This window comes from Hippopotamus amphibius, chromosome 10, assembly GCF_030028045.1.
Source record: "Hippopotamus amphibius kiboko isolate mHipAmp2 chromosome 10, mHipAmp2.hap2, whole genome shotgun sequence".
Lineage (NCBI taxonomy): Eukaryota > Metazoa > Chordata > Mammalia > Artiodactyla > Hippopotamidae > Hippopotamus > Hippopotamus amphibius.
The window spans coordinates 33,790,719-33,815,882 of record NC_080195.1 but is presented as its reverse complement, the minus strand read 5'-3'; the positions used below and the strand labels follow the sequence as shown (position 1 = coordinate 33,815,882).

Sequence of the window (25,164 nt, the reverse complement as noted above, 5' to 3'; positions counted from 1 at the left end):
AAGACACAAAAGTCTGGGCTCATTAAAATTACTCCTTACATATGCATCTTTAGGTAGGGCCAGTATTCTGGTTTTCTCCATCCTGAATTCCCCTGCTGGGGCACTAGTGGGGAGAAGTTGGAGGGGGTCATGGCTACAGTGGCTGATTGGATGTCAGGCAACAGTCATTGTTTACTCGAATGGCAGGCAACATTCTTTATCCTCAGTAGTAATGTATGTATTCATATTTATTTAACATATTTATATTTTTTTTAATGTATGAAGTATATAGTAATTTTGATTTCTTTTCCCCAAACAAATCAGTTTTGAATCCCTAATCTTGGTTTTATATCCAAGATATCAGTGGTACTAGAACTGGATACAATTTTTGTATATACACCTTGGACTGGAAACTCCAGTCAACTGCTCAGAACCCCCATTTTGGCCCAGCCTTCCTGTGAAGCAAATAAACACTGCTTCCTCCAGTTCCTAAGCGCGGCCTCCCTTGAGGAGATGAGGTAGACTGCTCTGTCTTCATCTGGTGACAGTGACACTGATTCCGGTTGGAAGAGGTAACAAACAGCTATATCCCGTAGGCCACAGGTCCCTAACGCTGCAACCCCGGGCTGGATCAGGATCAAAGGCTCTGCAGCTCCCAGCGTGCAACCAAGCACTTGCAAAGTACGGAGACTGCGATCGGCTCCACGTCTGTCGGAAACACCGAGGAATAAAGGCGCAGCGACAGTGAGACGTGGCCGGCCTGGCGGCCCAAAGCACCGGGGACAGACGCCGGCGTCACCGCCGGACCGAGACCCGCGCGGGCCTTTCTGTACGTCCGACCCGGAGGTCCCGAGGGGCTCTTCCCGCCGCCCCGCCCCGCGCCGCCCTCGGCCCTCCCCTCTCCTCTCCAGCGTCCCGCCCGCCCGGCCCCCGCCCCAGGCCTCGCAGACGCCGCGGGCCGCCGGGCCAGGACCGGCCGCCGGGACCCGGCTCCGCGCATGCTCCCTGGCTGCACCAGGGTCGCGCCCGAGCGGGGTGCGAACCCGCCCCTCCGCGTCTCGGAGGCCACCTGGAAGAGCCGGGACGAACGCCCGAGCGCCTCAAAAAAGACGGCGACCGCGCGGAGGCGCAGAGCCGCCGGAGCGGGCTGCGCGCAGCACCCGGAAGCCCTCCCGGATCCCCCTGCGGCGGCCGCGCGGCCCCGGACATGCGCAGTAGTGTCCCTGGCGGCGGCGGCGGCGGCTCGGTCCGCGGCGACTCGCAGCCGGAAGGTCCGGCCGCCTCGGGCTGCCCGACGCTGCCCGCATCATGTCGGCCCAGGGCGACTGCGAGTTCCTGGTGCAGCGAGCCCGCGAGCTGGTGCAGCAGGACCTGTGGGCCGCCAAGGCGTGGCTCATCACGGCCCGCAGCCTCTACCCCGCCGACTTCAACATCCAGGTGAGGCCGGCCGGGCGGGCACGCAGGTGGGGCGCCCCTCCCCGCTGCCTTGCGCTTCCCTCGAGGCGGGCCCCGGGGGCCCGGACCCCGCTCGGGGGCGGGCCGGGTCGGGGCGGCCGGGAGCGCGCCTCGTGCGGCGGGGAGAGGCCTCCCGCCGGCTCGCGGGCCCCGACGGCCGCCGCGGGGGCGGGGCCGGCCGGGTGGGGGTGGTCCTGGGCCCCGGCGGCGGCGAGCGGGGGTCCTGCGGGGCGTGAGGGGCGCCGGCTCCGGCTCCGGGCCGCGGCTGTGTCGGGGCGTCCGCGCCGCCCCTCTGCGGTCGCCGAGCAGCCCGAAGCGCGCGAAGCTGCCCGGAGGTGCGGGTCCGCGACCCCGAGGAGCCGGGCGGCCGTCGGTCCAACGCCGGCGGCTCGGGCGCCGCGCGTGCACCCGCCCTGGGCCCCGCGGCCGCGAGGGAGCGAGCCCTGCGGCTCTGTCCCCAGGCGCTGCCCGACCCCGGGGGGCCTCCGGGGCGGCGGGGGCGAGCAGGACCGGCAGGGCGCAGGGCCTGACCCCGCTCCGGCCCGTGTTGCAGTACGAGATGTACACCATCGAGCGGAACGCCGAGCGGACGGCCACCGCCGGGAGGCTGCTCTACGACATGTGAGTGGGGACGCCGCCCGCGCCTCTCCGGAGGCCTCGGTTCTGGGTTCTGTCGGTGGGAGAGGGAGCCGGGGGGAGGTCTCCGAGGTCACCTGCGTGTCTGGCACCTAAAGCTACTTCGTCGCGGGTATAGGCCTTCCCCTAGTTGCAGAGAAGTCTTCTGAGGTTTTACTCTGGTTACAACTGTTCCATTCAGTCATTTACTTTATGTTGGAAACAAGACACTTGCTCTTCGCAGTTCAGACAATACTGAAGTACAGAGAATGGTCAGTGGAAGTCCCTCGGAAGCTCCAACAGAGTTCAGTTGCTTATCTGTGTACATGTACACACAGTACACGTGAGTAGGTCCTGGGGGCAGCTCGTACTGCTCACCCACAGAGCTCTCTCCAGCTTAGCACTTAGGGATCTACTTCATTCTTTTTCACGTCTGCATAGCATGTCACCCCTCTTATTAATGGACATTTAGGTAGTTTCCAATTGTTTGAAATTATGTTCAGGGTCAGAAAGCAATTTTGTACTCACATTTGGGTGGTTTTCTGTAGAATAGATTCTTAGACATAGGTTTTCGTAGTCAAAGGGTATGCACATTTTAAGTTTGGATGCACTACCCAATTACCCTCCAAGAAGTACTGTTCCAGTTTACATCTCCACTGACCGTGGTGGGTAAGAGTGCCTGTTTTCCCATACCTTTGCCAGCATTGGATATTCAGTCTTTCTCGCAGCTGTTAGTTTTTGCCAGTGCCATAGGAGAAAACAGCCTCTTGCTGTTTTTAAAAATTTGTGTTCGTTGTATTACTGAGTATCTTTTCAAATGATATTTGGCTATTTGTATTTTTTCTGTGATTTGCTTCTGCCCTTTTTTTTTCTTTTGGGAGTTTTGTTGTTTTTTTCTTGTTTGCTGTTTAAGAGTGCTTTGCATTATTATGGTCACTTGTCTTTTCACGTATTAAAACAACTAAAGACTTGTGAGTACCCTCATTTTTCTTAGTTTTTATTTTTATATCTTTGGTTTCTTTTGGTACATCTGTGCACTCACTTGGAATAAAGTAAAATGTGTCTGTCTCTGATGCTAGTGTTTTACTTTCTTTTTTGGATACTGTTTAGAATCTGACATTTGAATTTAATGCATTCATTTTAAAAATAGGTTTGTGAATTTCCCAGATCAGCCGGTGGTATGGAGAGAGATCAGCATTATTACGTCAGCGTTAAGGAATGATTCACAGGATAAACAAACCCAGTTTTTAAGAAGTAAGAATGAAGTGATAATTTAATGGTGTATAAATTACTGATTATGGAATCCCAGGTCCTGTATAGTAACGTCACAAAAATTCACACCTGTGGTGTTGGTACCCATATGTATGTTTTGTTCTTAGCGACTGAAGCCTGTACAAATGATGTCACGTCATCCCTTAAGCATTCGCTTAGAGCCATTTAACCTTCCTTAAAGGATGTGGATTTATCAGTTAGTCTGGGGAACTGAATATATTTTAACAAGTTATGCAGTAATCAACAAGCATCTGTAGATGAGGCAGATCTCCACAGAACAGGAGAGATTTTTTCTTGTTAATGTACACTCTGTGTTGGTTGCTATAGCCAATTCAGTATTTCAGGTTTTGGGTAAGAAAGAAAATAGATTGTTTAGGTCATTTCAACTTAAGTGCATGCTTTTTATCTCAGCCAGCAACAAGCACTGTTGTGACCCTTCCCAGACATCATCCTTCTCCTCTAGATCCAATAAGGCCTCCAAATGTTTTATGGTCACTCAGCAAACGGTCATTCAGCAAATATCTTATTCAGCAAATTCTTATGCCCAAAAGTATCTGACCTACAAGCCTTCCAGGTTGTAGGTGAAATCCAGCGATAGTGATTCTTCACCTAGTATATACCATTCTGTATATGATGATGCCTTATTTCCACTTTTGCTGCCTGATTTCCACTTTTGCTTCCATATTTCCTTTCTGAAAGAAACTTTGAAAAGTGAAATGTGTTGTGTACAGGTTTATTTGAAACTCTTCCTGGTCGGGTCCAGTGTGAGATGTTACTAAAGGTTACAGAACAATGCTTCAACACTTTGGAACGATCAGAAATGTTGCTTCTACTTTTGAGACGATTCCCTGAAACAGTGGTGCAACATGGGGTAAGATTTGAGTCTTTCCTTTTTCTTAAAAGAAAATAAAATTCATCAGTGGACTCACAAGTATGTCTAAGAGCTATAGTGTGTATTCTTCTAAAGCAGATTATTCTAATTCTGAGGAGCACCAGATAAGATTGAACTTAAATCGAGGAATCTTTGTCAGTAAAGCTCAAAGGTTGTCACTATTACCAAACTCTATGAATTTCCAGTAGAAGTTTTCTTACCAGTGTAAGGAAACAGTCACCAAGCTTTGACAGTACTACTTATCTTCAATTTGTAAAAGTACAGTAGAGTTTTTAAAATATCTGTTTCATTGTATTCAACCATGTGTTTGAATTTAAAGGCGAGCCATCGTTCGTAGTAACAGACACGTTTTTCACATGCTTTTGCTGTATGGTCACTGCTTTCCCTCTTCTCTGCCCTTTCCTCATTGCTCTAATTGTTATTGAGTACTCCTGGCAGGCAGTGGTCACTGTTCAGTAGACCCTTAGATCCCTTGAGGTTGATAGCAGCCTGCTTTACAGATATGTTAGTCACTTCCCAGAGCCAGTAATGGAGAGATGGGATTCACGTCATTAACTCTCTTCATTCAGACTCTTGCGTATTCTTTCTGGCTCCACTTCTGGCTGCGGGCCCCAGGTAACCTTCTCAGTACCTCTATGCTGTAAAACAACAGAAGTTTATTCTCTCACAGTTCTGGAAGTTCAAAGCCCAAAAGCAAGGTATGGGCAGGGCGGTGCTCCCCGTGAACGCTCTGAGGAGCACTCCTGCCCACCTCATCCTGGCTTCGGGGGCACCAGCGATCCTTGTCATTCCTTGGCTTGTGGCTTCATCCCTCAGTTTCTGCCTCTGCTGTCACATGGCCTTCTTTGTGCTCTGTGTCCCTGGGTCTTTACATGACCTTCTTATGAAGATACCAGTCATTGGATTTAGGACCCACCCTGATCCAGTATGACTTCACCTTAGCTAATTGCATCTACAAAGACCTTTTTTATAAGATAAAAAATATATGAGGTCACATTCAGAGGGGATGCTGTTCACCCTGGTGTCCTCCCTGATCGTAGCTCTTGACTTTAACTTTCTGTCTCATGTAGTTGTTCACATGGTTCCCCCTCCCCCCACCCTGTGCATCCCCAAGTGGTTGCAAGGAAGATGATGCAGGTCTTGGTGGCTTTGGACCAGCCAGCTCTCTACTAGGCTAGGGCGTCAGTAATCGAAAGGCAGCCTTAAGACTTAAGCAGTTCTGTCTGACCGAGTCCAGGCTGTGTGACTGGCTGCTCCTGGCAGCTCTTGAAAATGCTAAGTTCTGTTTCCATAATACATCTTGGTGTAAAGAATAAAGTTAGTTTATACATTTCTTAGAAAAATCTCTACATCTCTGTTGTCATTCTGACTAGCTTCAGTGCCTCCATTCAGTTTGCTAGACAATTTAATCTCACTAGTTCAGAGGAGAATAACCAAGACAGAGTGGTCTGCGTTCAGGTGAGTGTGGGTTCCCTTCCGGGTGGTGTTGCTGATGCGTTCTTTTGTTTTCTAGTCTTTAAAATGAGAATATTTGTTTCCTGGGTAAGTTTGAATATTATACAGACTTTGTGGTAAATCAGACGCACTGGTTCTTCACATAATTCTGACATCTGAAACTTAACACAAATGATTAATTGTGTTTTGAAACAGGTTGGCCTCGGGGAGGCACTATTAGAGGCTGAAACTATTGAAGAACAAGAATCTCCTGTTAATTGCTTTAGAAAATTATTCGGTAAGAAAAATTACATTTTGTATTGATTCCTTATGGTAAGTGGACCCAGCTGGGGGTAAGTGTCATTTCAGAAACAAGGTCGTTTGTGGAAAGCAAAGGAACTCTTCATATTACGGGGTTTAAATCCTTGCTTATTTTTTCAGTTCAGAAAGCATTTTAAACAACTCCTAAATTTTTATCATGTAATAGTTGATACCTCTGAAGAATATGTGTAACCACATATTTAAATATGAAGCCTAATGATAAACAAACACCCAAATTTCCACCCGAGCATCACTCATAACGTAGAATCTGCCTGTGTCCGTCTGCACTGCAGTTTCTGAATAAATGGGCCGTAAGGGTTTTCTTTTTTTCCTGTCTATTTTAGATACTGCATTAAGTGAACTCTAAAACAGATTTCGTTTTTGCCAGAATCCTAGAGTAGGCAAACAGCTTAATCGGTTTTTCCTCACCTTCCCTCTTCCACAGTGTGTGATGTCCTTCCTCTAATAATCAACAACCATGACGTGCGGTTGCCCGCCAACTTGCTGTATAAGTACTTGAACAAAGCAGCTGAATTTTACATCAGTTATGTCACTAGGTCTACTCAGATAGAGAATCAGCACCAAGGTAAGTGGGAATAACCTGCAGTGTATTTTGTTGTATTGTAGTTTTTATTTTGCAAAATTTCAAGCTCAGAAATCCCTCAACATTCGGATTATTCTCCTCGGGATACACACCAGTTTGATAGTCTGGCTGAAAGATGGTTCCTAGAAAAAAAACACTGCAGTTAAGAGATGAGACTTTTCTGGAACCAGTTTTACCCCTCGATTGAAACAGCGAATGTGCTGAACTGTAAGATTATCTTCATACGTGGACCACAACTCAGAGGTCCCTTCCTACTCTACCAGGGGCCAGTGGTGGGTCTTTGAATAAGACTCACAATGTGTTGAGCTTCTGTGCTCTTGCTTCTTGCATGGGAAGTCGGACATTTTTTCTCTATTAAGTACTGCATAAATAGTAAGTAGTAATGTTAATTGTAAACTCTTCCTTTTCATATCTCAGGTGCCCAAGAAACATCTGATTTAATGTCACCGAGCAAACGTAGCTCCCAGAAGTACATAATAGAAGGGCTGACTGAAAAATCGTCCCAGATTGTGGACCCTTGGGAGAGGTTGTTTAAGATTTTGAATGTTGTTGGAATGAGATGTGACTGGCAGATGGATAAAGGAAGACGGTAAAGAATTGTTCATGTCTGAGATTGCGTAACAAATATTTTGATAGCATACTTTAAAAAACAAAATACTTTTTACTAAAAGCATATAATGTGTAGGTACACCTCTGTCTGGATAAATTCTGTAACACTCAGTATTTATGCAAAAGAGTGTGGTTTTTCACTTTATTGAAAGATTCCCAGCGGAAGTGTGAACTCTTAGGATGACGTTGAGTTTGAAGGCCTCTCTAGTGTTTAGAGGAAGGAGAAGCTACTCGGCATGTTTATGTTGTGAACTCTCAGCCTGTTGCTGCTCTAATTCACAAGGGGAGTTTGCATCGCTCTGCAGACAATGAGGAATGATCTTCCATGCCCAGAGCCACCTTTGGTGGTCGTCAGGGTTCTATTGGGGCTTTTCTCTAGTTGACCTTTTGCTGACAAGCCCAGAGTAAGTAATTAACTGTTATTGTCCTTCATCCTTCAGAAGCTATGGTGATATTTTGCATAGGATGAAGGATCTCTGCAGATACATGAACAACTTCGATAACGAAGCTCATGCAAAGTATAAAAACCAAGTGGTTTATTCCACGATGTTGGTCTTCTTTAAGAATGCGTTCCAGTATGTCAGCAGCATACAGCCGTCTCTGTTCCAAGGTTGGTTTAACAATCTTAGAGTGTCCCAAAATGCTGGCCTCATTGGGGATGGCGAGGAAGATGAAAACGTTTAACATTGTGCTTTTATCAGTTGTCAATTTTTATGTAAGTACGATTTCATTCAAAACTTCTATATCAAAGGATGTAGTGGTACTGTGAAACAAGACACCGATATTGAATGCCTCTGTTTTAAAAAAGCAGCAAATGTAGCAAAGTATCGATGTAGATTTCACGACTTCTCAATAGACAAAGATTTTTAAAATATGTGTGCATATAAATTCTGTGAAAAATAGAAAAATTACAGGTGAAATCACCCACAGTACTTCCAGCATAACACAACTCTCATTTTTGTGTATTGCCGGCAGTGTTTCGTATATTTAGATTTGTTGGGAATTTGTAACAATGATCTAGGTGTAACTTTGTAGTTTTTCTTTTTGTGGTAATTTTATGATTCGTGATCATTGTAAAAAATTGGTAGATAATAGAACGATACCAAGAAGGAACTTTCCCTTGTCCACCACCGAGAGAACCTTTATTAACAATTTAGTGTCTATCTGTACAGTTTTTCATTTCTGTATACGTGAACTTACTTGTTTACCTAATTGGGATGATCCTGAACATATTTTCACATGAGGGTCAAGTAAATTTCCACCTGATATTAAACGCTCTTTTCCTTGTGGCATTTTTAAGTGTCACTGCTTTCCCTTCATCCACAGGTCCTAATGCCCCGAGCCAGGTTCCACTGGTTCTTCTGGAGGACGTATCAAATGTGTATGGTGATGTAGAAATCGATCGCAGTAATAAACACGTACATAAAAAGAGGAAACTAGCTGAGGGAAGAGAAAAGACCATGGTAATTCTTTCGGATATAATTATTAACATGTTATATGTTTATGGTTTGCTAGAAGTGAATCTTTTTAAAACATGGCTTTGCAGCTAAGTTGATGATGCTTAGGTTTTTTAATTATAAAATATAATTACTGTATAAAGCCAGCGGACCTCAAATAGAGGTGATTTTGCCCCTGGGATATTTGACAGTGTCTGGGAATTTTTTTTTTTTTTTAATTGGTTGATTTATTTATTGGCTGTGTTGGGTCTTCGTTGCGGCACACGGGCTTTCTCTTGCAGCGAAGCGGGGGCTACTCTTCATTGTGGTGGATGGGCTCCGCATTGCAGTGGCTTCTCTTGTTGTGGAGCACGGGCTCTAGGTGTGCAGGTTTCAGTAGTTGTGGCACATGGGCTCAATAGTTGTGGCTCATGGGCTGTAGGCGAGCGGGCTCAGTAGTTGTGGCGCACGGGCTTAGTTGCTCCACGGAATGTGGGATCTTCCCAGCCCAGGGTTCAAACCTGTGTCCTCTGCATTGGCAGGTGGATTCTTAACCACTGCGCCACCAGGGAAGCCCGGGCTTTAATTTTATTCTATGGCACAACAAACTATTTTTTGGAAGCAAACTAAATAATGTCATGTATTAGAAAAAAAAGTAAACTATTAACACAGGTGCTACTTAATTAAGCTGTATCCCTGAATGTAAAAATGTAAGTTTTGGCTTTTATAACATTGATATGTTTTTAAGTTATTGGAAGTTTTAACTCTATGGCTTTACTCTGAAGCCAGCATAAGCTTCGAATTTATCATCAGCAAACCTTAATTTTAAAAGTAAAAATTGAATGTGTGAAAGGATGAAAAGTGTACATTACTTTTTAAAGCTACGTTGTTAAATCCAAAAGATTTTATTGTACTCATGATAGTGTCCTTTGATACAAAATTGACATAATCAGAATTGGCAGCAGCAAAGATGATAATGTGTAAGTAGCGCCTGTTCTTCTAACTTGGGCCGTATGCTGCGCGTTCTCGCAGCAGAGTTCAGACGACGAAGACTGTTCAGCAAAGGGAAGGAGCCGTCACGTCGGCGTCAGTAAGGCCGAGCTTGCCAACTCGGTGGAGGTGTTGGAGAGCTTTAAGCTGGCCAGAGAGAGCTGGGAGCTGCTCTGCTCCCTGGAGTGCCTGGACAAGGGTAAGGCAGGCTCACCTGCTGTGATGCTCCATCTTTTGTAGGAAATCACCATGCCAGGGTTCACTATTCTACTTGAAATGTCAGCTCACTCATGGCTAATCAGATTGATTACGGTCTTACGCACATTTTACGGGATTCTTTTTTGAGCAAGAAGTCCAATCACTTATAAATATTCAAATAACCGTTTACCTCTTGGCTGCTACACTGGGGGTGTATTATAATCAGGGTTGGGGTGGAGCTGGAGGGAGAGTTTTTGGTCTTTCTTTTAAAATTCGTATTGCAGGCCTTTTTTTTTTTTTCCCTCTTTTCTTTCCTGCTGGGTTTGTTTTGTGCTTTCAGTTGTTCTTTCCCACTGCTCTGTATCTTCCACTGGCTCAGGTTACAGAAGGTGTGCTGTTTCTGTCTGCATTAAATAACTCCATTGCCTAAAAAGCTTCAGTTCCAAACACTGCAGAAAGCCTGTTTTGAGTATAGACATAAATAAGAAGAGGGAGTTTTCTCTGTATAATGTTTACACTATTGAGTATTTCAACATTACTTAGAAATCACTAGCCCTTTGCTAACCAGCATATTTTTCTGTACTTTGGGATCAAGGCCGTTACTTTCCTTTTGGCCAGTGGACATTCGTCCCTGGCTTGCTTCTGTCATGGGCCCGTACAGACCCCTTGCCTGATGTGTCAGATCATATTTTCTCAGTAAACATCGCATCATCCAATTTCTCCTCATCACGTTTAGAACTGTGAACAGGAATGTGACTTTTGGAGGGGATTTTTTTCTTTAGTTATAAATTGACTTTTTAGAAAATGAGTGGAACTCTTAGTGTCATATATTTATTATTTTAACTGGGTGAAAGCAAAGTGGTTTAAGAGATAAATGAAGTAATGTGTGAAAAGCATTTTAAACCGCTCTTAGCACATGATACATGCTTAGTAAGTGTCAGTGCCTAATAAGAATATTGCTCATTTATTACTGGTAAGTATTCTGCCCTAACATTCCCATCTAATTGAAAGTCCAGACCATTGTCTTAGAAGTCAAAGTCTAAAGTTACATCCATTTTTTGGTAATTTGTCTCTAAGTGTTGTTCTGTTGATGGGTATGTCAGTTTTATTCTCTGCTTCTGTTACATATTTTTGGTAAATTTGCTTTTGAATTCTTAGAATTTACAAGAATTTGTTTGGCGTGGAAGACAGATACTTGGCTTTGGTTGAGAATCTTCCTCAATGATATGATCATCTACCAGGTAATGTGTGTTTAAATACCTGTGTCTGGGCAGGACCATGGTTCCTGCGAACATCTTCAGTGTGAAGGTGTATGCGTTCCCTCCTGCTCTGAAGGCAGGTGTCCTGGCTTCACTGGTGGGGCGATTGTGGTCCACTTCATCTCAGAACAACTCCAGATGACAAGCCCACATCTTCTGTGTTACTTTTGGTGTGTGCAGTCACACCCCTCTGTAAAAGTAAGTTTGACTTTTCAGTGAAAGATGAGCACTGCTCACCCCTCCTCTGTGCTCTGGTGGAGCCCTGCTTCCTTGCTCTGCCTTGCTCGAGCTGCTTATGCCCGGAAGGCAGAGAGGATTCAGTAACGAGAGGGAGAGCTTCCAGCCTCTGTTGTTGAAATGGGCAGGTTGCTGCTTCCAGCCTTCATAAAGGAGAAATGGTATTAATAGTAAAATATTTATAAAGAAGTGGTATATCCAAAATGTACTTCATCAAAGAGCTTGTGTTATTTTATGTAGTCTCACGAATTAAGACCAGAAAGAAAAATCTTTGTATTTATAAAGGGCTTCCATACAGACCCTCCATCTGGCTGTAACTAAGCTGGTTTGATTCTGTGACTAAGTCTCCTTTTTCCTCCTCAAATGATTAAGCAGAGGTATCTGATTTGTAGTTGCTTGCTAGCGGCATAATTAGCTCTGGAAATTTTTTTAATGGCAGTGTTTTTCCCTCCTTGCTGTCATGATTTTCTAAGGGTCAATACAAAAAGGCCATAGCCAGCCTGCACCACTTGGCTGCTCTCCAGGGATCACTTCCTCAGCCACAGATCTCAGGACAGGGGACCTTGGAGCATCAGAGGGCACTCATCCAGCTGGCGACCTGCCACTTTGCTCTGGGGGAGTACAGAGTGAGTACTGGGTGCCTGGCACGGGGACCGCAGGAGCGCCCAGTGGCCCTGGCGCTTTCTGTTTTTCCCAGAGTGGCTTTTTAATTCAGTGTGTGTTTACTTGAAACTTGCTCTTTCTGCCTAGATTTTATTACCTAATCTGCTGGTGAAAAGCTTAGTGATTCTGCTTTATTTAGTTCCCTCCTCACTACAGCTTCCCTGAAGTTAGGCTTCCACGCTTTTCCCATTTCCCGCTCATTATTCCATTTGTTGGAGGATGATTTTTACTTTCTTGCCTGGAACCCCTTTAGAGTGGAGTTAGTCCTCCTGTACTTGGACAGAAGAGGCCTTTACCAGGTGGGAAGTGGAGATTCACATTAGCTTACGTGAACCTCAGGTGATGATCACACCTCCTAGGAGTGTTGCAGGAGCAGCTGCGTGGAGGGGCCTGTCTCCGTGCTGTGGCCCCTCCTCGCACGGTGGCCGCACAGCTTCCGGCTGCACTCGGCGCGCGTCATCACAGCTTTACACACACAGTGACTGGATAAATTCAAGCCACACCTTAACACACAAACTCTGATTTCTTCTTATCTGTCTGTATGTTAAGTTGATTACTTTGTGATTAAAAACCCTAAATTAAATTTTTTAACTTGAACTGTGAAATGTGATGTATAATTTGCCATGATAAATTTTAGAAAGAAAAAATTAACAAGTATGTAAAGTGTACGTTTAAAATTGAAGTGCTTTTCTACCATCATTTATGTTATCAGATACCTAATTCTAAGTCTCAAGTAATTCCTTTTGGGAACTTGAGAGAGCACACAGTTACACACACAGCACACGTCTATCACGTAGTTAGCTGCGCGGCACTGCGGTGCTGCCTTGTACTAGGGAACATGCAGCAGACAGGCGGGTGTGAGTACCCTACGCAGACTCCTTGTCCCTGAGGGTTTCAGTTGCCACCTCTGAGGGTCACTCTTAGGTCTCCATCTTCGGTTTCCGCCTTCTCTGATTCCCGAGTTTCTGATTGCCTGTCTTCAGCTGGGACGCAGCACGTCCAGATGTGCCTTTCCTTAGTTCTCTGGCCCTTAGGCAGCACCTGCCAGCTCACGGAGACTCTTACTGGAGCTGGTCCTTTTGCCTCGTCCAGGATGGGGCCCTGGTGCTTGTGGGGTGTAATGCCTTTTATTTCCACTGCCACCACCCTAACCCGCGGCTTTTCCTGAGTTTATTGCCCGTAACCTTTTCTCCAACCCTGTGAGTTATGATCAGCTCTCTACAACAGTGTTGTCATTGTTCCAGTTAATTGAGGTATTGACTTCCTGGGTGCCCCAGGGTGGGGAGCATGAGCAGGGTGCGGGGAACGTGGGGTCCCTGCGTTCAAGGACATCTAATCTGAGATGGAGAGAGAGCTGCAGGTGTTTATATAAGACAGTTAAAATTCCAGCATGAGTGCCCTGCCTCAGACCCGTGCACAGCAGGCATTCAGGGAAGGGTGGTTTCACCAGGGCCCACGTCCTCAAGGAAAGGTTTAGACAAAAGAGTGGCTGGAGGTGGGCCTTGAAGGATGGTGACCTGTGATTCTGAGTTAATCCTACTCACTAGCTCTAACGCCAGGGTTCAAGTTCTTAACTACCCAGCTGCCCATCTCTCGACCAGTGGCTCTGGATGTGCTAAAATACTGACCCCTGAGCCCCCGGGCAGTTAGCTGTGGCTTGGGCAGCTAAGCTCCAGGTCATTTGCTACCAGCTCTGAGCAGCCTTACAAATATTATTTCCTGGTTGGGCCATGAAAAATGTTGGGAAGTGTGGATTTAAGATTCCACTTCCTCATCTGTAAAATGGGGGTGATAGGAGGGTTGTGTCTGACACATAGGAAGTGCTCCCTCAGCCAGTTCGGACTGCTGGGGATTTGATGGGCGAACCGAAGGTGAGGCCCGGCTCTCTGTGGATCGAGACCGCCGCTCAGTGGGCACCTGGGGCCACCTCGCACCCACCAGCGGGTCACCTGTCCCGTTTCATGTCTGTTTCCTAAACCACACCCTGCTTCCCCTCAAGTGCGTCACCAACACTAGTAGAAAGCCTCCCCCACATCTTTGTCTCCTCCTTTGAAAACCTGTTTTTCTCTTTTCACATTTCAAATCCTGCCCCCTCTAAGGCTTAGACCACGATTACCTTCCTGCTTGAAACGTTTCCTGCTGGTTGAGCCTGCGTATGTTCCTACTTCATTGTAAATCATGCTCTAAACATACCATTTCGTCCTCTACCATATGTCCCATTTTGTTCTTTTTCTGTTCAGTGAGTTAGTACATGTCTCTAAGACAGGGACGTACTTCTTTTGGATTCCATTGTGCTGTCAAACACTTTGGTAGTTTAGTTAACACTTGATTAATTTTTAAGATTTGTTCTTTAGTTTTTTAACAGCAAAAGCACGAGTTCGTGTTCCCTGAAAGGTCTGTACCAGATTTCATCTCAGTTATTTTTCTGCACTCGGCGTGGAGCAAACAGTGATGATCAGTAGAGCCCTGGGGCCACGCCCCCGACCTCTGTGCACAGGTGGCCCCACTGGTGCTGCAGAGGTTTAAGTTACCTCGACTTGGCTTCGGTCAGAACTTGCAGTTAGTTCCTTCTGGTCTTGTCTTGTCCAGATGACGTGTGAGAAGGTCCTTGATCTGATGTGCTACATGGTCCTGCCCATCCAGGAGGCAGGCAAGTCCCAGGAAGAGCCCTCAAAAGTAAAGCCCAAGTTTCGAAAAGGTACAGTGACAAGGTTTATTTTCATTTTATAGAAATAGCTTTAGGACCCAAGACTGGGAACTTTTTTACAATTCCTGACAAGATAATACCGTGTGGTCTGCAGAGCTTGACAAATTGTATAAGAAGTGAAGTGCTCGCCAAGCTTTTCTTGGCTCTGATTTTCACAAGCAGCTGTAGATCTGTCCTTCCTCCAAAGTTCTCCTCACATCCTGAGTTTGCTGTCTCTGAAGAATGTCAGTGAGCTCCTTTTTCCTATCTTTACCAGCTCTGGGGAACCTTGTAATGATTAGTTGAGAAGGATCTCTTAGCATATCTCTCTCGGGCTGTTTTGAGCTCCCCTTCAAGTTGCTCGTTGTTGAAAAACTATGTAAATTGAGTTGTGGTGCTTCATAGGAAAGGAAGAGAGACCCACTGTCATGATCTTAGTTCCATCTTAGAAGTTGGAAAAAGATAGTCTGTCAAATGCAAGCCAAGTAGAAAACAGGGAATGATAAAGACAAGAGCAGAAATTAATGGAATAGAAAAAAAATAGAGGAAATTAATAAAGCCAAAAGTCGGTTTTTTGAAAAAAAAATTAATGAAATTGGTGAACCCCTAACAAGACTGACCAGGAAGACAGTGAACACAAATGACCAGTGTCAGGAATGGAAGAGGGGACGTCACTGCAGATCCTGCTGAAATCAGGATAGTAAGAGAATAGGTTGTGAATAACTTTATGCCAGTAAATTCAACAATTTTGATGAAATGGAAAAATTCTTTGAAAAACACAACTTACCAAAACAGACACCAAATGAAATAAAAAATCTGAACATTTCTGTATCTATCAAAGAAATTAAATTTCTTGTCAAAAACTTTCCCACAAAGAAAATTCCAGGTCCAGTTGGCTTCACTATGAATCCTGTTGAGCATTTAGGAAGAAATAGCTCCAATCCTGTACACACTTTTGGAAAAGTCATCACCTCCTACCTCGCATTATTCACAAAAATTAATTTGAGCTGGAGCAGAGACTAAATGGAAAAGCTAAGTGATAACATTTTTTTAGAAGAAAATTTGAGACTGGTAGCAGATTTCTTAGGGCACTAAAAGCTCTCTAGAAGATGAAAGTATGACAGTTTGATACTTTTGGGGAGTTCATTTATACTGTTCTCTTTACTTTTTATATGTTTGGAATTTTCCACAACAGAAGGTTGAAAAAAAAAGATATATCCCAGACCCCTTCAAAAATTAATATCTCTGTGGATCAGAATTCAAGTGGGTAAGACTTGACCTAGTGGACATCAAGACTTATTTTAATGTGTAGCATTGGCGTTGAGATTGACCCCTGGAAGAGAATAGGGAACCGAAAAATGGATGGCCTTGCAGTTCAGTGGAGGAAGAGTGAATTTATCTTGTAAGTGGTGCTGCCACGGTTGAATCTCCGAATATAAGAACAATAGAAAAGAGATCCCTCCTTCATACTACACAAGAATCCTTTAAATTTTAAGATCTAAATGTGAAAACTAAAACTTTTAAATTTTTAGAAGAAAATACAGAAGACAATCTTTGTGCTTTCTAGTTAGAGAACAAAGAGCACACGACATAAAAGATTCGTGAATTTGACCACATTAAAATCAAAATACCAACAAAAGATACTATGATCAAAGTGAAAAGCTATGGACTACAAAAAAATTGCCCCCACACACATAATCAACAAAAACTTAATATCCAGAATTTTGAAGGAGCTCCTGTGAGAAACAAATAACCAACCCCCCATAGAAAAATAGGCAAAAAATATGAACAACAGATTGACAGAAGCCAAATGGCCAAAAGCTACTTGGAAAGATTCCCCACCTATTATTAATACAGGAAATTCAGATTAAAACAATAAGCTATCATTTCACATGAGGATGCAGAAAGTAAAGGGTAGCTGTATTGACCATCAGGACGTGAAGCTACCCCGTGTGCTTCTGGAAGGCGCGTAGATTCGTACTGTCACTTTGAAGAGCAGTTTAGCCGTACCAAGTCGCACATCTCACTGCCTGGTTATGTGCCTCTTCTAGGCATAGACCTTAGATCAGTGATTTCCAACGTGGGCCCTCACCTGCAGGGTCATGAATTTTAATGCAATTTTCTTTTTTAATGAGATAGTAGCAATATTACTAAAATGAGTGTATCTCCACTAAAAAGGGTAAATTTTATTTCACTAACCTTTTGTTTTAGATACACAGTTGACCCTTGAACAATGCAGGAGTTAACCCAGGGGCTCAGACCCACCCTTCCCTGCAATAGTCAAAACTGCGGGTACTGCTCTCATCTGCCTCAAAAACAGGAATTGACAGATGCCTCAGCCCAGGGCAGGAAGCTGGAACGGTGCAGGCAGTCAGGGCTCAAACCCCACTTCTTCTGTGTCCACGTGTTGTGATCTCTGATCCAACACAAACGTTTCCCCACATGTAGTTCATGTAGAGATCTGTAAGATGAAAATGCAGGTACTGTATTTATTGAAAAAATCCACGTGTAAGTGGACTCATGCAGTTCAAACCTGTGTTGTTGAGGAGCCAGCGGTATGAACGTGTGTAAGTGTGTGCACACAGGATCCCCACGTGCAAATTGTATTTATTTCTTGCTACTTCTTGCCCTTGGGGCAGAGAAGGATTTGGGATATAAAGAACACACAGCCTAAAGGAGAGGACTGCGGTCTTGGTTTGAAAAACAACCATTGCTTAAAATTTTTTCCACAAGTGCACAAGAAAATATATATAAGAATGTCTATTTCAGCATTGTTATAATGAAAAATTGGAAATCTCAGTGTTCACCATAAAAGAATGGATAAATCCGTTGTGGTCTATGTAACCAACAGAACACTACATAACATAGAAAACCAGTGAACTAGAGCCACGGATATTAGTACCGAAAACAGTCTGCAGAAGGATACGTATGCTGTGATACCACTTATACAGTAGACTGAAAACAGGCACAACATCTCTCTGTGGTGTACGAGTATAGCTTCGTGTTAAAAGCATGCAGTGTTCATAGGAGTGATGAACCCCACACTCAGAATAGCAGTCACCTCTGTGGAGGGAGGCAGGGAATGGCATCAGAAGAGGTACGCAAGAGGAGAACTGAATTTGTGATGCTTTATGTTAAAATCTAAAAACTTAAGCGAATGTCGACATTTTCTAAAGCTGCGTGGAGAGCACCCTGGCATTTCTGATAGTCTGTATCATCTTCTACATATTTCAGATGTTTCATAATAAAAAGTATTTAAGCAACTTTAGAAATTTAGTTTGAGAAATGAAATCCAGAGATGATTCAAAAACCAGTTTCACCTTCACTAAATATAATTGTGGTGTAACTGTGTTGAGACCGTGTGACTACTGCTTATTCTTTTACTCTTAAGGAAGGCACTTCAGACATATGCTTCTGAAAGCTCTTTTCTTTGCTACTGACAAGCATATTGTGGACTTTTCTTAGGTTCAGATCTGAAGCTTCTGCCCTGTACCAGCAAGGCTATCATGCCCTACTGCCTGCACTTAATGCTAGCTTGTTTTAAGGTAAGCCTCACATTGATTAGTGTAAAGGGAATTTAATTTGTAAGATTGCTCTGATGATCTGGAGTGACCTGAGTTGAGAGCCTTAGGCACAAATGTTAGTTTAGTCCTCTGAAAGCAGGTTGGTGTGGTGAGGAGAGCACATGGGCTAGGAATTAATGAATATTTATTAAGTATCAAGTGCACTCGGCAGAGATGAGTAGGAAATAATCCCCACCCTCGAGAGGTTACAGGTCATAGTGGGACAGATAGGTTCACAGGTCCCAGAAGCCCTTGGACCGTTTCTCACTCACACTCCTGCCTCCTCCTTCTTGTGGCTCCCACCGGCCTTTCTCCCCAGCCCCGCAGTCTCCTCAGACCTTGTGTCTGAGGGGGCCTCTGGCCTGCCCCTTAAAAGAAGTCCCGAAGTTCTTCTCTTGTACAGAGCACTCGCCTTCCTCCCGCCCTCACGCCCACATTCCAAGCTTCGGGCCCGCCCTGCGTGTCCCGGCCCTGCCAAGATGCTCTCAAGGGCGCCAAGGGAGCTGGGTTCCCTGGTTGGGCCGCTCCTCGCCGGCAGCTGTGACATTTGCCAGGCAGGCTTGGTTTCTGCTGTCCCTCTGACTAATGACCTTTGTCACGCCTTGTCCTGTGACGGCGTTTTGGGGGGAAGTGGTATTGGGTGTGTTTCAGATCACGCTGTGATTCCCGGCTCCTCTGTGTTGCGCAGCTCAGAGCCTTCACGGACAGCAGGGACGACATGGCGCTGGGGCATGTGATCGTGCTGCTTCAGCAGGAGTGGCCGCGCGGAGAGACCCTCTTCTTGAAAGCCATCAATAAGATTTGCCAGCAAGGAAACTTCCAATATGAGAATTTTTTCAATTATGTTACAAGTATCCTTTTTCTTCTTTGAGCAGGAGCAGCTCTTTTTTTTTTTTTTGGATGAATGCATGGTACAAAAATGAATGAAGCATTTGGGGTAAAAATGATGGTTTTGGCGATTTGGGGGAAGAAGAGAAGGAACAGTACGGGCTTGTGGCAGTTGGTCTTGTGAGTCGTGAAAGGCTTCAGAGAGGATCAGGAATGTCATCAGCCCTGTTCCATTTGCCACTTCGAGTGGCGGCTTAGGAAGGTATCCAAGGGGCCCGCAGTAAGAGCCTGCAGGCCCCCTGCAGGCCCAGAGTAGCGGGAGGGGCCGTAGAACGTAATCGTTCATTGGCCTTCACCTGGGAAGAGGGCCCTGGGGTCCGTGGTTACACAGTAGCTGTCACAGGTCCACGGAGCACCCACCAGAGAAGCTGCACTGGCTTTCGTGAAGGGGAGCGTTGTATTTCATGCTGTTGATCAGGGAGAGGTCTGGCGTTCATACCTCATTGCTTCTCTTCATACGTTATTTTTGAGTGGCGCGGAGTCTGACATCCCTGTCCAGGTGCCTAGAGCGGTATTTCTTAGCCTTTTGAGGGGGTGGTTTATAACCCCTCCAGCGCCTCCTTCATGTCTTACTAAGGAAACAGAAGATGTTGCTTTTAGGATCACGTGGGTTCTGTTTGGTCATCTCTATGAAGAACATGGCTCGCTTTGCGAGGGGGTTTGGTTGGCGTAGGGATCATTGGGTTGGGACTCGGGCAGACATGCGTTGTTGGTGGGATGGCCGTGGGCAGGTTGCTCAGCAGCGGCGAGCCTGTCTCCTGCGTCCACACGTGGTTCCCTGAATCTGGCCTCAGACATCGACATGCTGGAGGAGTTTGCCTACCTGAGAACTCAGGAGGGCGGGAAGATCCACTTGGAGCTGCTGCCAAACCAGGGAATGTTGATCAAGTAAGCGCCGCCCGCCGGCCTGTGCGTGCAGGAGTGTCTGTGAATGCCCGGGGCTTTCAGCCCTTCCTTAGAAAGGAGCACGAACCTGGTCCCTGTTTTGGAGAGTAGATTTGTTTTTGGTCTCTGTTGTTGGTGCCGGGAATCCTTTTGAAAGACCTAGCGTTTCCTTAACGACATTTCTGATAAAACATTGTTTAAATGGGGGTAGTTCTGTCACTTTTGATACTCTTTTCACTAGATGAAAGTCTTATTCATGGTATCTTTTCCCTTCCAAAACTTACAGACTGATCCTGTAATTTCTGATTAGAAGTAGAGTGCTTTTGCTTAAGAAAAGCCATGCTTAACTAAAGTCGTGGTGGGCTAGGAAAAACCGCGGACTTCACTTACACGCTGCACTTCAGTTTCAGTGTTGAGTGAAGCCGTCCTGAGCAAGCCACGCTGCTCACACCCCAGGACAGGTACCGCCCCTGCAGCGAGGGTGGGGCTTGGTCTGGGTGTGCCCCCCACACCTGGATGAAGTCAGTGACCATTTATGATTTTTAAATAGCTCATGACCCCTGCTTCCGCCCTTCAGTCCTCATTGAAATTGGGACAGCACAGCCTCTGTGCTGCAGACGCCATGCCTCGTGTGACTTCCGTGCTTCCTCCTCTGCGTCCTGCACGGTCAGCACGTGTAGGTCAGGGTCAGAGTCGCTGCAAGAGACCGAGCCCCGAGTGAGAGGAAAGGCATTGCTGAGGCTGAAACACTCTCCTTTTTCCCTTCACTTGTGAAAGGGACGCATTTTCAGTTGAGAGCAAAAATCCACCTCGCGTCCTGTCTTTGGGGAGTGTTAGAGATGTCCAGAGGGAAGGAAGAGGTGTTCCTTCTGGATTCTCATAACCTCGGGGCTGGGGCATAGCCAGCAGGGTGTCCTGTCAGGAATGGGAAAATTGGGGGGTGCTCGTCCTTCATCTTGAAAGTGTTATTAAATACTCTGAACATTTAACGTGAAAGCACAAGACTCTACACATGAGCTGGCTCAGGCAAGGGGACCAGACACGCTCATCTTCCCACTCTCGTCAGCTTCCCTAGAACGAGGGGGAAACAATTGCGTGTTGCAAAATATTCTTAATGGTATCTGAGAATAAAAATGGCTTTCTGACACAGGAGCCTAGGTAAGCCCTTTTGTTGTGATATCCAGGTTTTGAAGCTGGACACGCAAATGTGCCTTTAATGGCTTTTTCTTTAATTCCCATTAATACTCACCATACAAATTGTCGTAATATGGAGACAACCTCCGTAGAATCAACTCCGTTTACTTAGATTAACCCTGAGTTGAATAATCCTCACACGGGGTGGTGCTTAGCTGTGAGTGTGAGAGAAGAGGCTGTCAGGAAATCAGTGGTTGGATCTCAGACCTCACTCCGCTGACCTTTCCTCTTCAGCCAGTGTTGCCGAGCTGCTCAGGGACTCGGGTTCGTGCATACAAGCCCTCAGGTGGGGGGTGAGGGCCAGGGCTGTTGGACACCCAGCCGGTGTGACCGACCTCAGAGAGGGTGTTCGGGGTGAGAGACACAGCAGGCGTCTCTAGGCTTTTGAGGATTAATTCTGTGCCCTCACCCACCTTGGTCAGAATAACTCTTAATTTCTCCTAACTCCCTGTAGAAGACCATTAAGCCTCTTAGGAAACCTGCTGTTCCATCAGTTTGGAAGCAGGACTAGAGGCTGTTGCTTAGTGAGCCAGCTGTGTGAGCCTCACAGTTCATGTGAAACCTGCCTTTCCAATTTCTGATGAGAAACGACCGCGGAGAAGCGGGCCGTGTGAGACAGTTGCGGTACGGTGGGGATCTTGAGCAAAAATGTCACCTTCCTCTTCCCTTTGGGTTGCTAACAAATTGTCTGAAGTCATTGTAGACCTTTTGGGGGGCCCTCCAGCCGGGCGCAGAGACACAGGGAGAGAGTCCAGCCCTCCCTCGGGTGAGGCTGTGAGTCTATCCTGATTGTGGCGTCTAGGCTGCAGCAGGTATGGTACCAACGCCAAGGGCCCGGGCCCTGACCGGCAGGAGGGATGAGCTCTGATTCTTACCTACACGTGTTGCTCTCGTGTATTTTGAAGTGGAGAAATGCTTCTGTGCTGATGCTTGCAGTACCCTGGGTGCGTTAGGCTGGGTGACACGGAAACCACGTCCCCCCAAGCGGGGGCCGTGCTGCTGGTCTCGGAGGGCCCCACCCGGCTGATGCAGTCATTCGTGCTGTTGCAGAGTCCCACACAGCGTGGACCCAGGCTCTTGTTTTCCCCCATCTGTCCCTTTTCTCAGTACTTTTCAACATTTAAACTCAACCTTCCTTTATCCAAAATATTGCCAGCTTCTCCAGTCCTCTTGGAAGGGCCTCTTCAATGTGGGGCTTCAGCCCCAGCAAAGATGGTTCTGAAAAGTCACCGGGTGTCTTTCTGGGATGGGTGTGGGCGTGACAAGCGTGGAGAGCAAAGGAGCTGGCTCTGAGGCCCGCCTCTCCACGGCTGTGCCGTGGCGTCTCCCGTCCCCTTCCCTGGTGGCTGCTTCTTATACCAGATCTCGGTGGGCTGAGCCGGGGGCCGGGGGCCGAGAGGTCTGTGGCCCCATCTGGGCCGCACCGCGCAGTGGGGGGGCTGGCCGTTCTGGGCAGCCTGCCCCCCGTCTCATGTGTTTTCTCTGGAGTGTTGTTTTTAAGTGCAGGCTGAGTCGGTGTGGGTGTTTGAATGCCGCTGTTTGCTGTTTTTTAAAGGCCTTCTAGCCCTCCCATGGGGTTACTGCAGCAGGAATTCTTACCTGTGCTTCAGCCCAGCATGCAGACTGCTGACAGGTACCAAGTGGACACACCTGCTCATAGTGTACTGTCTGTCGACATGTTTTTACTGCCCATGGTTTTCAGCTCTCTGTTCCTCAGTGCTCTTTTTCATGCTTTATTTACTTTTTTAATTTGTTCTGCATTCCTTGGCAAACCATCTGGTTGTAATATTGTAACATTTCTTATTTTTTTCCATAAGTTGCCAGTGTTTTTGTGTTCAATTTAAAAATCATTATGGATCTGGAAATAAGTGAACATTATATAAAACTAAGATGAAGTGCACTTTCGATTAGACACTAACCTGTGATTCTCATTTGGTAAAACTTAAGGCATTTGGTCATAAATATTTAAGGATGCTGAAACTTATTCTAAGTAAATTTTTATTCTTGGTTTTTCGCATCAGTGACCAATGTTGAGGTTTTGGTCTCAATGGGCATTAGCACAGCACTTTCCTGCCACTGATATGGTTTTTTCTGACCTTACTTTTCTGAATTGAAAATATTTGGTAGGCTAGAATGCTACATTTACTAGTTGACTTATCCTGGTCTTAAACCATAAAAGCAAAATTCGGTCTCGTCTTCATCCAGACTTAGCAGAGGGATAGAGACCCTGATAGAAATACAGTTCAGTTGCACTGCTCTTCGTATATGGAAACAATACCTCTGGCCCATGACCAGCAGGACACAGCGTTTTCTTACATTTTTACTAGTATTAAGGGGAGCATTTTCTTGGAGCCATCCACGCCCTTTAGCTCAGTGTCTGCAAACACCAGTGCCTTTCAGTGGGTCTGGGTCCCCCAAGAGCAGTATCTCAGGGCAGCATATAGGGGCTGCAGTGCTCCCGGCGGGGTCGCTGACACTGTCCCTAGTACGGAGTTCACCAGCTGGACCTGACTAGGAATGTCCACAGAGCACTGAGTTTCCTCCGTGGCTACGCTGTTTCACTGTGTAGTTCTGTAACGTGTCCACGGGTGCTGCAGAGTGTCCTGTACGATCTCACTCTTATAACAAAGCCTGGTTGTTTTTTTTTCCTTCTGTTACATTGCAACTTTATGACGTCTATTGTACTTATTTTATATAATTCAAGTTTTAAAAACAAACATTTGGGAGTGGCTTCAACAGTTTAATTTTGGCCGTGCCTAAAAATCTAATTTTACGTCCCTGTGACTGTGTCTGAAGGAAGTTAGGCAGTAGGTGTGGGGAGGCAGGTGGCTTCCGTTTGCCTAAATCTACCATATTACTAGCTGGTAGTTAAAACACCTCTCCTTTTGATTGAACCCATTGAATTTTGCTAGGTTTTTCTTTCCCTTCTTTCATTTTGGTGTTTGGAGTTGCCCAGGGTTTCCTCTGTGGTTTCCTTCTCTGAAGCACACCCTCCGGGGCATCGTGAGTGACCCCGCTGTGCCCCCACTGGCCCTGCTGGCCTTCAGGAGGCTTTCCACCAGCGACTCTGCTTCTCTCTCCCCGCCGGTGCCAGGCTCTTGTCTTGGGACCCCAGTTCCTCCTGCTTCTCCACAAGCAGACCTGGAGGAGCTGCCTGTCCTGGCATCGAGGGGCGAGACATGCCTGTGACCTGGGGCCGAGCAGCAGCCGAGCGGCCACGGCCATGGCCACACTTGCGCGGGCATGCTCCTCCCCACTGCTGCCTCTGCGCTCAGCTGGCCTGGCTGGACCCGAGCCGTGTGGCCAGTGTGGCCTGGACTCAGCCCCAGGAACTCGCTGTGCCTGAGTCACGGAGGGGAGCGCAGCGTCCGGGCCGCAGGAGTAGAGGCCAAGCGTTTCAATGTTGAGAGTAGCCCTGCGCGGAGTGGGAGGTGACTCTCTAGTTTTCAGTCTTTCTGAGAAGGAGTGGGCAGTGGGGACTGTTTGGTTAGGGCTCTTTTCTTTTTAAGATGTTTCACTAGATGGGAGGCAGGCTGTTCTCCTGCCGCTGAGTCCCCGACCAGTACTGCGGTGCTAACTGTGGTGTCCTCCTGTTTCCCTGTCGCCGCCCCCAGGCACCACACGGTCACCCGGGGCATCACCAAGGGTGTGAAGGAGGACTTCCGCCTGGCCATGGAGCGCCAGGTGTCCCGCTGCGGGGAGAACCTGATGCTGGTGCTGCACAGGTTCTGCGTCAACGAGAAGATCCTGCTGCTGCAGACGCTGGCCTGACCAGCCCTCCCGCCAGAGGGCTCCGGGGACGTAGCGCGGATGAGCCCAGCTGTTACTGCTCTTCAAAAGAAGACCATCGGGGTTTTAACTCAGTGGTCGCTTAGAAGTAGTTCCTGAGAGTCTGAGAAGCTATTTCTATTTTTTGTAATTTTTGTAAAACAAAAAGAACCTGTTTTGTAAATAAAATCATCCTAAATTTGTTTTTTTTTTTAA

At 46.5% G+C, this 25,164-nt stretch overlaps 1 protein-coding gene across 11 annotated transcripts; it reads left to right on the top strand.

Moving 5' to 3' along the window:
- The first annotated feature begins 977 nt into the window (after positions 1-977).
- Positions 978-25,145, top strand: INTS10 (integrator complex subunit 10). 11 transcript variants are annotated; one of them, XM_057696772.1, is made up of 18 exons: positions 978-1,416; positions 1,988-2,055; positions 3,200-3,303; positions 4,053-4,192; positions 5,864-5,945; positions 6,414-6,554; positions 6,990-7,161; positions 7,622-7,791; positions 8,508-8,644; positions 9,653-9,806; positions 10,964-11,046; positions 11,775-11,927; positions 14,554-14,662; positions 18,116-18,195; positions 18,902-19,064; positions 19,896-19,989; positions 22,736-22,813; positions 24,795-25,145. In XM_057696772.1, the coding sequence occupies exons 1-18, from the start codon at positions 1,288-1,290 to the stop codon at positions 24,949-24,951; spliced, it is 2,214 nt and encodes a 737-aa protein (XP_057552755.1). In that variant the 5' UTR covers positions 978-1,287; the 3' UTR covers positions 24,952-25,145. The 11 variants fall into 11 exon arrangements, with proteins under 11 accessions (XP_057552755.1, XP_057552747.1, XP_057552750.1 ...); XM_057696770.1 differs by having other exon boundaries at positions 985-1,416; positions 9,650-9,806; XM_057696766.1 differs by having other exon boundaries at positions 986-1,416; positions 3,217-3,303.
- Positions 25,146-25,164: the final 19 nt, after the last annotated feature.